Here is a 13,396-nt window from a genome sequence, read left to right as displayed (position 1 = left end):
TAATTCAATCCCCCATGCCCTCCTGTGCATGCGTGAGCCCCCCCCAGTACCCCCACTTTTGGCATGCGACGGCAAAAAGGTTACCGGTGAGCCCAGTAGGCCTGTTTTTTGCCCTCCCCAGGCTCCAGAGGCTTTCATGGAACCTGGGGAGGGGGGAAAACGGCTTCCCCCACTCCCCCGGGGGCCCTTTGGAGGTCGGAAACAGCCCGTTTCCCGACTTCCAGTGGGTCCGGAAGGCCCCAAAATCAGCTGGCCGGTGCATGCATGCGCGCTGGAGCTGAGCTAGGGCAACCCTCATGTGCCCACAGATATGGCTCCAAGTGCCATATCTGTGGGCACATGAGCTCCATGGCCCCAATGTGCCAACTGTGTCACGTATGCCATAGGTTTGCCATCACGGGTATATCCTAACAGGCCTCTGGGCTTTCTTTGAAATTCCCCTTGTTTCTGTTTTTGAGAACAGAATTTAAGGGACCTTTAAATTTAAAGGACCACTTTGCTCTTCTGAGCCCGTGATCTTGGGATATATCGATCAATGGTCTTTTCACCAAGGAGAAGAAGCCACAGTGCAGCATTATTAAGTCAGTGCCAGAGGTGGTATTCACTTACCTTCGCTACCGGTTTGTAAATGTAAGCGCGCACGCGCGCTTTGCTCACACACAACACGTTTGCGCATGCACAGGACCTTCTGCACATGCGCAGAGCATCAAAAATGGGACGTGATGACGTACGGGCGGGTGGGCGGAGCCTCCCGCAGCCGCCGCTACCAGTTCGCCAGGACCGGATAGAACTAGCTGAATACCACCACTGGTCAGTCATACTTTTGTAGCTGTGTATTTACTTTACTTACAGCCACATATCCACCACAGATTTCCTGATTATATAGGGAGATTTCTAATCTATATCTGGTTATATTTGGGCAAGATGGACTTGACTTGTTTCGTGGCTCTGTTTTAAGTCTTTCTTTTTGGATCCAGAATGTGAAGTATGTTAAGTGGTATTTGGCACCCATTAGAAAATATGCAACTACACCTAAGTTTGGGCAAGTGCATTGCAAAACAATAAGGCTCTTCATCAAGTAAAACAGGAGAAGATGTGTCCCACTGATATATTTGAGCTTCTTAAGGAGATGCGAAAACATGGAAGGGTTACTTTTTACATGCAGTACATATAGTTCTCAGGTTACAACAGGTCGTTTAGCAATGGTTCAAAATTATGCCAACCCCCCAAAGTTACTTATGACCCAGTCCCAAAGTTAGGTCTGTCGCAGCACTTCTGCGGTTATTCATCCTTGTAACCGACTGCAGAGATGCTGCAACATGTCCCCTCCCCCCCTTTCTATTTCTTCACCATCCTGCCCTGTTGGCAGGGTGGATTTGATTTAAATCAAGTTGATTTAAATCACAATTTAAATCATGATTTAAATCTCTAGTAAAAAGGCTTGATTTAAATCAACTCGATTTAAATCATAATTTTTTAAAGAGTAACTGTCATCTCTGCTACTCCTTTGACCCACTGTTGACTCACCAATAGTCCCAGTGTTGCAGAATATACAGCCTCATGCTACATAACTAAGCTCCATTTCATGCTGAATAAACTAAATTATTTATGTATCTTAAATAGAAAACTATCTTACGATAGATTTTTACCCCAAAAGTTTTTTATTAAAATAAATTCGATAAAAATCAAAAAAATCCGATTTAAATCAAAAAAATCAGATTTTTTTGATTTTTTAAAAAAAAATCATTGATTTTTATCCACCCTGCCTGTTGGGTCCCCTAGGCACTGAGTCTGCTTTGCCACTCCACTCCTCTCCACCCGTCACCGATTGCTTACCTACCTTTTGAAGCTCTCCAGAGCTCCATTACTGGGCCACATAGCAGAATTCCACCAGCAGCCATCACTGAGGGGTGGGAAGGCTGGTGACTAGCAAGGAAAGGAAAACCCAAGAGCTTTGCCAGCATCTCAGAAAAAAGACGACTGCTTGTGGAATTCTGCCATGTGGCCCAGCAATGGAGTGGCTTGTCCTTCTTCTGCACCCCAATCTTCTGGAGACTTCAAAAGGTAGATGAGCAATCGATGATGGTGATGGTGGTTGGAGAGGCGGGGAGGAGGCCCAAGCGGCTTTGGAGACCGCAAGGTGTGGGAAGCGGAACATGGGGTATCTCGGGTTGGGGAAGGCCTTGGAGGCTGGAGGTAGGTGGGCTTGTGCCTGGGTTAGAGACTCTACTACCCCTGAGGCACCTCATATTCTACTGAATGACCCGCACATTTGTTTAACAAATGTATTGAGGGTAGTAGGGATAGGGACTTGTTAAGTGAGGTGGTTCAGTTAACACCCTCCCAACTTTTTATTGTAATGGGTAGTCTCCATTATGGTTGTAACTCGAGGGTTCAAATCTCACCAGGCTGAAGGTTGACTCAGCCTTCCATCCTTCCGAGATGGGTAAAATGAGGACCCAAATTGTTGGGAGCAAACAATATGCTGACTCTGTAAACTCTTTAGAAAGGGCTGTAAAGCACTGTAAAACGGTATATAAATCTAAATGCTATTGCCATTACCTGTATTAGTAATGAATTCTTAACAGGAGATGAAAGATGGAGAGTTCATCTGTAAACTAGTATCCTGTTCTGGCCAAAGGGAAGATTTATTTGTTTAATAAATAAATAAAATAGAAGGAAGATCAGCCACTTGAGAAACAAGTGTCACGCTGTTTCTCCAACTCACGTAAGTGGATTCTGGTTTATGTTTTCCTGCTTGTCTGAATATGGAATAAGCTTGTTCTCGCTCCTGGCAAAATGTTTTTGCTTTGTCTGCTTTATTAGGTGCAAGAGTCCCTCCTGTGAATACAATATGGTCGATTTTTCTTCTTCCCTTTAGACCTATGTTGATGGGTAGCGTATTGTTTGTTCCAGATATGACTTGCTTTAATAGCATCCTTTAGATATAGTTCTATTTTAAGAGAGTCCATTTTTTTCAGTATTTTAGATCTGTAGCCCAAGCAATTGGATGGCTTGATTTATGTTATGATAAATAGAAAGGGATTGATTCATACCTTGTGTGGCTTTAACATTATTGGAAAAAGTTATAGGGAAATACGTAATAAGCATTTCTTATTAGAAACATTTCTTATAGAAATAAGCTTATTCTTGGATTTCCCAAGGACCTTATAAATAACAATGAACGATTTTTCCTATATCCCCCATCTTTGTATTCAAAAAGAACACAACTAGCAGATGTTTCTGTTAGCATAGACTTGATCAGCTCATGCAGAAACATCACGTCTGCTTTTCCATATGGCGACTGAACTCATATGTTGGCTAGAACCAAGGTTTATTTATCCATGATTTATTGAATGAACTATAATTACTTTATAGTTTGCACAGCAAGCTAAGCAACAAATCATAATAGATAGGTCACAGTAGTTGATTCAAATAGCATTCTAGGCCAAAGCCAAACTACATCGTCAATTCAATATTTATATCTGGCCATTGCGAAAAAGCAATGATACGCTCCCCTGTTTGTTGTGTTCATAGACTTGTCCTCTAATTTGGTATATATTTACAGGTGCATTTGATGTTCCTCAAATTATACTTCTGCCTCACATGGATAAGAAAGGAAGCTTGATGTCAATTATCCGTTGGCAAAATTCTAATTAATATCTTTTTTTTAAAATAAATCAGCCACTTTTTAAATCTTCTATGAAAAAAGTATTTTTTATAAAGGTATATCAGCAATGGAAGAGATCTCTGAAAAGATATACTGTATTTTTTGGAGTATAAGACGCACCGGAGTATAAGACGCAGCTTAGTTTTTGGAGAGGAAAATAGGGCAAAAAAAAAAAAAATCTGCCTACTAGGTATTCATCTGGCTAGCATCCTTAGTTAGCTTCAGCACATTAGTTTGCTGGATTTTATCCCCTGCTTGGGAATAAAAAACAGCTTCTAAAGCACAACCGATCTTTGGAGAGAGAAGCAATGAGAAAAGCAGATAAAGCACAGAGATCGTTTCACTTGCTAGCGCCTCCTTAGGGCTGAAAAAAAGCTTCAGAGTTGGAGGGAGCAGGCAAAGCAGAGAAGTGGAGATCACTTCACTCACTAGCGCTTCATTAGGGCTGAAAAAAAGCTTTGAAAAAGCTACATTTGGAGTATAAGACACACTCAAATTTTCAGCCTCTTTTAGGAGGGAAAAACGTGTGTCTTATACTCCGAAAAATATGGTAGTTTATGTTCTAGAAACTGATCCTGATCCTGATCCTGATCCTGATCCTGATCCTGATCCTGATCCTGATCCTAATACTAAACTAAACTAAACTAAACTAAACTAAACTAAACTAAACTAAACTAAACTAAACTAAACTAAACTAAACTACTGTAGGGCAGTACAGAGCCCCTCAGTGTGGCTGATGGGCAGTTAATAAGTTTGATAAAATAAAATAAAGTAAAATAAAATAAATACAGCCCTAGAATTAGTGGAACCACTTTTTATTTCTTTTGTTATTTAATTTATGTATTTTATAATTATTTTATTTTCTTTTATCTGGAAGAAGTTATAATAGGAAAACTCTACCTCGTCCTCCCCAAAAGAAGTAGCTGGAGTTTTTTTTTTTCTTCGGCAGGAGCAGTTGTTTCATAGTTCCTTCAACTGATTAGAAAGAACTGTATATTTTAAAAAGCATAGTGGTTTTTTTCCCCAGCAAGTACTAGAATTTGAGCCAACTTTGGAGTCACAAACTAAGCAAGATTGGGTGTAGTTGATACTTGGAAGACAGATCACTGGGGATTCCCAGGACTGTAGACTAAACAAACAAAAAACAACAAAAATTAGAAGACCAGGACAAAACACTTCTGTAGTGTTGTCAAAAAAACTGCATGGATCCATGGTTAAAGTCATTGCATAGTCAGGGATATTTTTTTTCTCTTATTACTTAATTTCTTTTTTTTAAGTAAAAGATACAGAGCTTTTGTTGTTTGTTTATAGCTGCTGTATCAAAGAATCCTCAACCAAAGAAAAACACAATTATTTTTTCAAGCAAAATACTTTCCTCTTGCAGTCTTAAGTACCGTATTTTTCGGAGAATAAGATGCACCTTTCCCCCCCCCCCAAAAGGGGGTGAAAATTTAGGTGAATCTTATACACCGAATATAGCCCCGCCCACCCACTGGCCCCCACCCTTTGGCTTCTGCCTCCCAGCAGTTACCTCCTTGCAAGCAAACAGCAAGAAAAAACAGCTCCTTTCAGTTTCAGCACAGCCTAATTAGCACAAATTGATTGGATCGGCCTCCCGACTCTCAGCTGATTTGCTCTCAGTGCAGGGCTCTGCTGCTTGCTGCAAGGAGGTAAATTGCTGCAGCAGATTTTTTTTTCTTTGTGATAATCAAGCTATGCTGAAAACAAAAATGAAAGTAAAGCAGGCTGTTTGCTGTTTGCTGCAATGAGACAAAATTGCTCAGAGGCAGAGGCAGATTTCTTTTTCTTCTTTTCCTCACCAAAAAAGGTAGGTGCGTCTTATACTCCGAAAAATACGGTATATAGGTGAGCTGACAGGATTGCAGAAGGAAGTATGGGAGAGATGGAGAAGATGGACAGGCTGGGAAGTGTCAAATGAAGTGGGGTAAGGCAGTGAGGATGGAAGAGGATGGGGAAGTTAGGGAAACACTGGGAAATACTGAGGAGGTAAATTCGGCAGAGGATAAAGAAGTTTGGAGATGGCAGGAGGAGGCAAACCATAGCATTCCGTGCGCCTTTGGCTGGTCACATGACCACGGGGACATCTTCGGATAGCGCTGACTCTTCGGCTTTGAAACGGAGATGAGCGTCGCCCCCTAGAGTTGGGAATGACTAGCACATTTGTGTGAGGGGAACCTTTGCCTTTGTCTGTCTGTCTGTCTGTCTGTCTGTCTGTCTGTCTGTCTGTCTATCTATCTATCTATCTATCTATCTATCTATCTATCTATCGGCAATGTTGCATTGTCCAGGAGACTACAGTGCTAATATAGGGTTCTTATTTGGCTGCCTTAAGACTGCTACCCATTCAGTTCACACTTGCGCAAGAAAGAACGACATCCTGCAGTGTCATCCGAAACTTTCTCTCTCCACTCGCAAACGAGTGTCACATCCAGGAAGGTCCAGTGCTGGCAGGGATCTGACATCCGCCACAAAGCACCATCTTCCCACCAAAGTAGCACCTATTTATCTACTTGCACATGACATGCTTTTGAACTGCTAGTTTGCACTCCAATTGACATTCAATTGCACTCTGATTGACATTCTGACCCTTGGCAACTGGCATGTATTTATGACAGTTGCAGTGTCCTGGGGTCATGTGATCAGCTTTTGCGATCTTTTGACAAGCAAAGTCCATGGGGAAGCCAGATTCACTTAACAACCGTGTTACTAACTTAACAACTGCAATGATTCACTTGATCACTGTGGCAAGATAGGTTGTGAAATGGGGCAAAACTTACTTAACAACTGTCTTGCTTAGTAATGGAAATTTTGGACTCAGTTGTGGTTCTAAGTCGAGGACTAGATGTACAAATATATGGGACATTTTAGCCTGATCCTGCTGAGTTTTTCTAATTGTTGATGTAACGTATATTGGTCTCTTATTAGATCAACTACGAAGCTGAGATTTGTAGAGCTTGAGTAATATAACTGTTAATAATGGAGTGAACATGGAGTTTGAAAGGTTTTAAAAAATGGAACAATAACAGTGGAACTCATTTAACGGGAAGCACATAGAAATTTCAGGATCTTTTTTCTCTTCTGTGCAGGTGGATATATTTTTAAAACATAACCTTGGGCCCTATTATTTCACTTTTGTAGCAAAGCCTTTAGGGCAGGGGTGTCAAACTCAAGGCCTGGGGGCTGGATCTGGCCCATGGGGTACTTGGATCTGGCCCACGGGACCGCCCTGGAAACAGCGAAGGACTGGCCCGCGGTGCTTCTGCCAGCGAAAATTGAGCTCGGGAGGGCCGACCATACCCCTCCCGAGCTCCGTTTTCACTAGCAGAGGACTGCAGGAGCTCGGGAGCCCGTTTTCGCTGGCAGAGTGCTTGGGCCACCACAGGCACCCCCGACATGAGTGATGTTGTGCTGGCCACGCCCACCCTGGCCACACCCAGCCCCCCAAGGTCAAACACAACCTTGATGCGGCCCTCAATGAAATTGAGTTTGACATGCCTGCTTTGGGGTCTGTATGGATCCTAGGATCATTTTAAGGAATAAAGATTATGCTTCATAGTGTCATTTTGCAAAATGGTCGCTTCCCCTTTTTAATTGAAAAATAAAATAATGGGGACATAGAGTACGGTAAGTACTATGATGGGTTTCAGAAACAGAGGAAGAAACATAACCGAGGCAGAGTATGATGGAGGGACGAGATTCATGGATGAAGTCTAGTCATTTTTCCTAACAGAATAGTTTTCAAAGCAGGTTAGCTGAGAGTGTTCTGGAACTGTGAAAGACGATTACTATAAAGATAACGGTTCATTGTGAAGAGCAAAGTGGGAGACTTTCACCCAGTCAACTTGGTCTGGTTGCTAGAAATGTTGTGAATGCACGTTTACATCATGTAAAATAAGTGTTACATGGAGTAGTAGAATAGAAACTAAAATGCAACTGTTTGAATTTTATAGTTTTATTTTTAAAGCTTTAGAACCTCCTCTGCAAGCAACATTCATTGATTCTTGCTAATGCCAAAAAGGGCAGCTGGTGTACATGAGGCTCTGTTGTTCATCATTTGTGTTTGATGTGCGTTTACAGTGTCCATTTATGGAATTTGGTTTTACGATAAGGAAGAATGCCAAAGAATTGCAGAGCTGATGAAAAAGTAAGTGCCAGTTGGCAAAGACAGACTGGCGGGGTGGGGGTAGAGGGGCGATGGTAATCTTTTTTTTTTAATGTTATGTCACTGTTACTGTAATACACTTTTAGCTTCTTTTAAACTGAGATTGCTGACATAGAGACATCGAACGTATTAAAGCAGAACATCAACCAAAGTTATGGTCTTACACAGGAGTAAGTCCCTTTGAAAATGTTTATAGAGATTCTCAGTCATCCAGGTCCCAAAAGTGCTTCTTTGGATTAGAAACGAAACATCTTCAAGGAAAAACAAAGGAAGTCCAGTTGCCTCTTGAAAAAGCACCTTTGGGTCTCTTTGAAAACATGACACTTACTCATGAATCAATCTACATACAATTGCATTATAAAAAGCATCGTTTAATTTTGTTGCCTTGGAGTACCCTGTTTCCCCCAAAATAAGACATCCCCTGATAATAAGCCCAATCGGGCTTTTGAGCACATGGCAATAAGGCCAAGCGCTTATTTCAGGGTTAAAAAAAAAAAAAAAGACAGGGTCTTATTTTTGGGGAAACACGGTAGAAAAAATTATTCCTGGCACACAATGATTTTTGCATTTCATTTTTAATGGTTGGAGTAGCTGTTGATCTTTGCTCTGATAAAAATTCAAAAGTATGTGTATTATACTTTGTATTTATAGTTGGATTATATTATTTATTTATAGATGGGTTTCTGAGTAAGTCTTAAGTGGAATGCAATAAATATTATTGCGCAGAGATGCTCCCTCTTTCCAAATAGATCAGGTCCCTTGTGTTAATTCTTCTAATATGGATACACTTTTTAAAATGCATTTAAAATAATGGATAACCGTACAATATACAAACAGTCACAGATAGCCCTGCAGGCTCTAACCAAAGATTCAGCATCTTTTTGCTGACAGAGAAGAACCTTCCAGAAAACCCACTAAAATATATGAAGGAAACAGGTTCTGTCATTTCCCACTTCCTAAGGGCATGATATCCAGCAGGAGAGATTGTCTGACCATAGTAGTTTCAGATAGCTATAATGAGCCAGTTCTCCATGAATGTTTCTCCTAAGCAACCCCCAAGTCATACCAGCCAAATAATCATCTATAATCTTGTGGTAAATGAGTTCAATATGTCTCATGTCAAATAGCAGAGGTCTTCAAACTTGGCAGCTTTAAGACTTGTGGACTTCAACTCTCAGAATTCTCCAGCCAGCAGCTGGCTGGAGAATTCTGGGAGTTGAAGTCCACAAGTCTTAAAACTGCCAACTTTGAATACCTCTGTCAAATAGTTTCTTTGGCCTGTTGTTGAACTGGCTCCTAGTTGGATTAGATGGCCTCACATTCTCCTATTATGGGAGTAAGCAAGAGACACTCTCTCTCTCCCTCTCTCTCTCTCTCTCTCTCTCTCCTCTCTCTCTCTCTGTCTCTCTCTCTGTCTCTCTCTCTCTCCATTCAATCTCACATTCTGCTGCTCCTCCGTCCTCCTCCTCCTCCTCCTCCTCCTCCTCCTCCTCTCCATATTGGTACAGTGGTTAGAATACAGTATTGCAGGCTGACTCTTGCTTACTGCAATGAGTTCGATCCTGATGGGCTCAGGTTGACTCAGCCATTCTTCTGAAGTTGGTAAAATAAGGAACCAGGTTGTTGGGAGCAGTATGCTGACTCTAAACTGCTAGTTTAGAGAGTAAAGCACTATGAAGCTGTCTATAAGTGCTATTACTATTTTTCAGGTGCCATGCGCCATCCCCACCATGTATTTGCCAAACTCGTTTTGCCTTAATTCATAAAATTCATAAACTCCCCTCCTGCAGAACGTACTATGACAGTGATGGCTAACCTTTTTGCCATCACGTGCCAGGAGCGGGGTGGGTGGGTTTGCGCACGTGTGTGCCCTCACCCATAATTCTTTGCACCCTGCGCATGTGTGCGCGCTCCCCCTGTTCCCCCCCCCGGTCCTGGCACGTGATGGCCCGGTAGGACCGTTTTTCTCTCTAGGAGTCTGGGGAGGGCAAAAATGGCCTCCCCCACCCCTCCGGAGGCACTCCAGAGGCCGAAAATGGCCCATTTGCCAACTTCTGGTGGGACTGGAAGGCCCGTTTTTTGCTGTTCCCAAGCTCCAAAGCCTTTCTAGGAGTCTGGGGACAGCGAAATAAATGGGCCTTCCCCACCCCGAGGCCCTCTGGAGGCAGGAAACAGCCTGTTTCCTTACTTCTGGTGGGCACAGAAGGCCCAAAAATCAGCTGGCTGGCGTGTGCGTGTGCACCGGAGCTGAACTCGCATGCTCACCGATATGGCTACGTGTGCCACCTGTAGCACGCGTGCCATAGGTTCACCATCACGGTACTATGAAGTTGTTTTCAGCTATCCCTTTTCAAACCTTTACTGCTATGACATTCTTTTTGTAAAACGGGGTATATATTCTATTACAAATTAAGCCATAGAATAAATTTATGTAAATTAAATGTAATATCAGTAGTTCTTTTCCCATGATATTTCCTGATTTCTAATCTTAAATTGTTGTTTTCGGTACTTCAGCATGCTTGATTAATCATGCTCAGTTCAAATTTGGCCTGCATTGTTTTTGCCAATACCTGTATATACATTCCTTTTGGGTTTAAGGATCATGTTCCATTTTCTCATCCTTTGCTCACTTTGAGGAAATCCTTTCTGGATCTCCTCTGCTTTGTATTTCATATCCTCAGTAATTACATGCCATTTGCAATTTTGGCCTTCACTGCATATATCAGATTTCAAAGCCTGAATGAATAAATTAACACAGCCCAATAGAACTCTTTGGGGGAGCCCCCTGCTTATTTGTCTCTATTATTAGAACTGTCATTCTTGTCTTTTTGCTTTCTGATCTTAAATGGTTGTCAATCCATAAGAGGTTGCCCTGGCAACATTCATCTGAAACAGATATTTGCATAGCTGGCGAAGTATGTGGCCAGGGGGAAAAAAAACCTGTCTTGAGCCATAACTAATAGAGGTTCCAAGGAATGGTTGTGTTGGTTCTTTTCAGGCACCAACAATGAACAGAAACTTTTTTCAATATGTGAAAGCTTAGAATAGCATGCTTGGGTAGCACAGAGATAAAATTAAGCATGATTAAATTTAAATTTAAATTAAATATGTGTGTGTGTGTGTGTGTGTGTGTGTGTGTACATATGTAAATATACACATACATCGGGTGAAATGCTCCCGGTTCGGACCGGATCACCCGATCCGGTAGCGATGGAGGCGGGTGGTTCAGAGAACCGGTAGCAAAAATCCCTGCCCCCCCCCCATTGCCCAGCTGAGCCGCGCAATCATCAGAGGCTTTTTAAAAAAATTTAAAAGCATTTTTTCTACAACCTCTTTGGCCGTAAAAAAAAAAAGCCTCTGATGATTGTGCGGCTCAGCTGGGATCATCAGAGGCTTTTTTTAAAAAAAGAAAGCCTCTGCCGATCAGGCAAGTCAGCTGGGATGATCAGATGCTTTAAAAGCGTTTTCTTTACAACCTCTTCAGCCAAAGAGGTTGTAGAAAAAATGGTTTTAAAAGTAAAAAAAAAAAAAGTTGACCACGCCCACTCAGTCATATTATTTATTTATTTATTTATTTATTTATTTATTAAATTTTTATACCGCCCCCTCTCCCGAAGGACTCGGGGCGGTGAACAGCCAAAATTAAAAACACACAATACAAATATTAAAATACATTAAAACAGAATTAAATTAACCCCCCACCACCACCAAGCCACGCCCACAGAACCGGTAGTAACAGATTTTACATTTCACCACTGACATACATACATATATATTGTTTCCTTCTATCAAAATACAATACATCAGCAAAATTTAGAGACCTCTAGGGACTGTATTCAGTACTTTGGGCATCGCAATATAGCCCTCCCTTAAAGACTGACCAGCTTATAACAAAACTACTAATGTATTTTGCATTTGGGATGCATTAATAATAGATTCCCCCCCCACCTCCCACCCGGTACCTTTATGTCCTAAATTAAAGTATTACTTTATGTCTGAACACTGTTTCCCCCCCACACACATACACAAACCTGCTTTCCTAATTTTCTATGGTAGGAACCCAACACCTTTAGAGATAGAGAAGTTTGAGCTTCTGGACCATCATTCTTATTATAGAAAAGGAGGACTCAAGTGACGATGAGACTACATTCTCTGCTTTCCCCTTTGCCAGTGTGTCTTACAGAGAGCCCTCTTCACCATTAGATCAAGCCGCGAGGCAGCAAGAAACATTCTAAGTTCCCTGGAATAGACTCATGCAGAATAGATCTTGGCTCTATTTAATTCCCATTTAGGGGCCCCTTACAGAGGTAGAATTTCATATATACATCTTATGACAGTCTTTACTTTATCCTCGGTTGATTCCAGTGCCCTGCTGTAAAAATCCCAGTTTTGTACTCAGCAGTACTTCTGCTGTTTGTGAGATCTTCAAATCATGTCTTTGCTTTTGTTCGGAGTCTGAACTCCGAAAAAGAGCCTTGGTAGTATAGTGGTCTAAAGCACCCTGTTATTAAGACCAGCTGCCTGCAATTACTGCAGGTTCGAATCCCACCAGGCTCAAGGTTGACTCAGCCTTCCATCCTTCCTAAGGTAGGTAAATTGAGGACCCAGTTTGTGGGGGCAATAAGCTGACTTTGTATAAATATACAAAAGGATGAAGGCTATTGCTTAGCGCATTGTAAGCCACCCTGAGTTTCCGAAGAAGGGCGGCATATAAATCAAATTTAAAAAAAAAATCACATGAAGTGTTGATACCACTATATAAGGCCTTGATAAGGCCACGCTTGGAATGTGGCATCCAGTTGCCACACCCACTTAAAATGTCTTACAGGCTCAGCCACAAACAAGATATGACAAAGTGGTCTGTAATTCATGGAAATTTGTTGGCTTTGAAGGTATCACAGACACAACATTTTTGTAGCAAGAATGTGGTTGAAGGTGATATTTATAAATTCTTTGTCCATCAAGAATATTATATGATAATAAATCATAAGTAACAGGTTGGTTAAAAGGAATAACAAAATAATTTTTGTTAGAAAGTCATTTCACCACCACCCCTTCCCAAAATATACTGCATCGTCTTAATAAATTATGTTTGGAAGCCAACCATCCTGCCATTATTAATTGTTAAACGTAGCTCAATAAAAGATTAGATAGGGAATATTTATATGATTGTAAATACATTTAGTGCATTGGAAAAGCAATGTTTCATCCTAGTTAAGTTATGCCATGGTTCAACCAATGTACTGTGTGTTAACATTTTCAGCTTTTTGAAGTAATTATAAAGCAGCTGGGGCAGGAAATTGGTCATTTACTAGTGCTTAAATATTTATTTGCATCTATTCACCAGCTTAGAACCTCCAGCTATCATAAAATGAGCTGTGACTGAGTTGGGGAGACTGGAGTCTTTTAAAGCTCAGTTGCATAAAATTGGAGAAATCACATTATCAGCCTTAACCAAACTTTAGCTTTTTATTTAAGATGGGTTTTTTTTAAAAAAAACAACCAACCCTAAAAAGTGTTCTTAATGTTTTCTAAATTATTTG

The 13,396-nt window shown here is 41.2% G+C and overlaps 1 protein-coding gene across 1 annotated transcript in view; it reads left to right on the top strand.

Moving 5' to 3' along the window:
* The window catches only part of DCP1B (decapping mRNA 1B), a 57,560-nt gene that overhangs the window by 21,553 nt on the left and 22,611 nt on the right, over nt 1-13,396 (top strand). The window contains exon 4 of the mRNA XM_070946687.1: nt 7,769-7,835. Within this exon, the coding sequence (XP_070802788.1) occupies nt 7,769-7,835 (67 nt within the window). The remainder of the gene's footprint in view (nt 1-7,768; nt 7,836-13,396) is intronic.

The sequence above is a fragment of the Pituophis catenifer genome, unplaced genomic scaffold (assembly GCF_029215685.1).
Source record: "Pituophis catenifer annectens isolate HBS135680 unplaced genomic scaffold, rPitCat1.0.hap2 SCAF_7, whole genome shotgun sequence".
Lineage (NCBI taxonomy): Eukaryota > Metazoa > Chordata > Lepidosauria > Squamata > Colubridae > Pituophis > Pituophis catenifer.
This window is presented reverse-complemented; position numbering and strand designations above follow the sequence as displayed.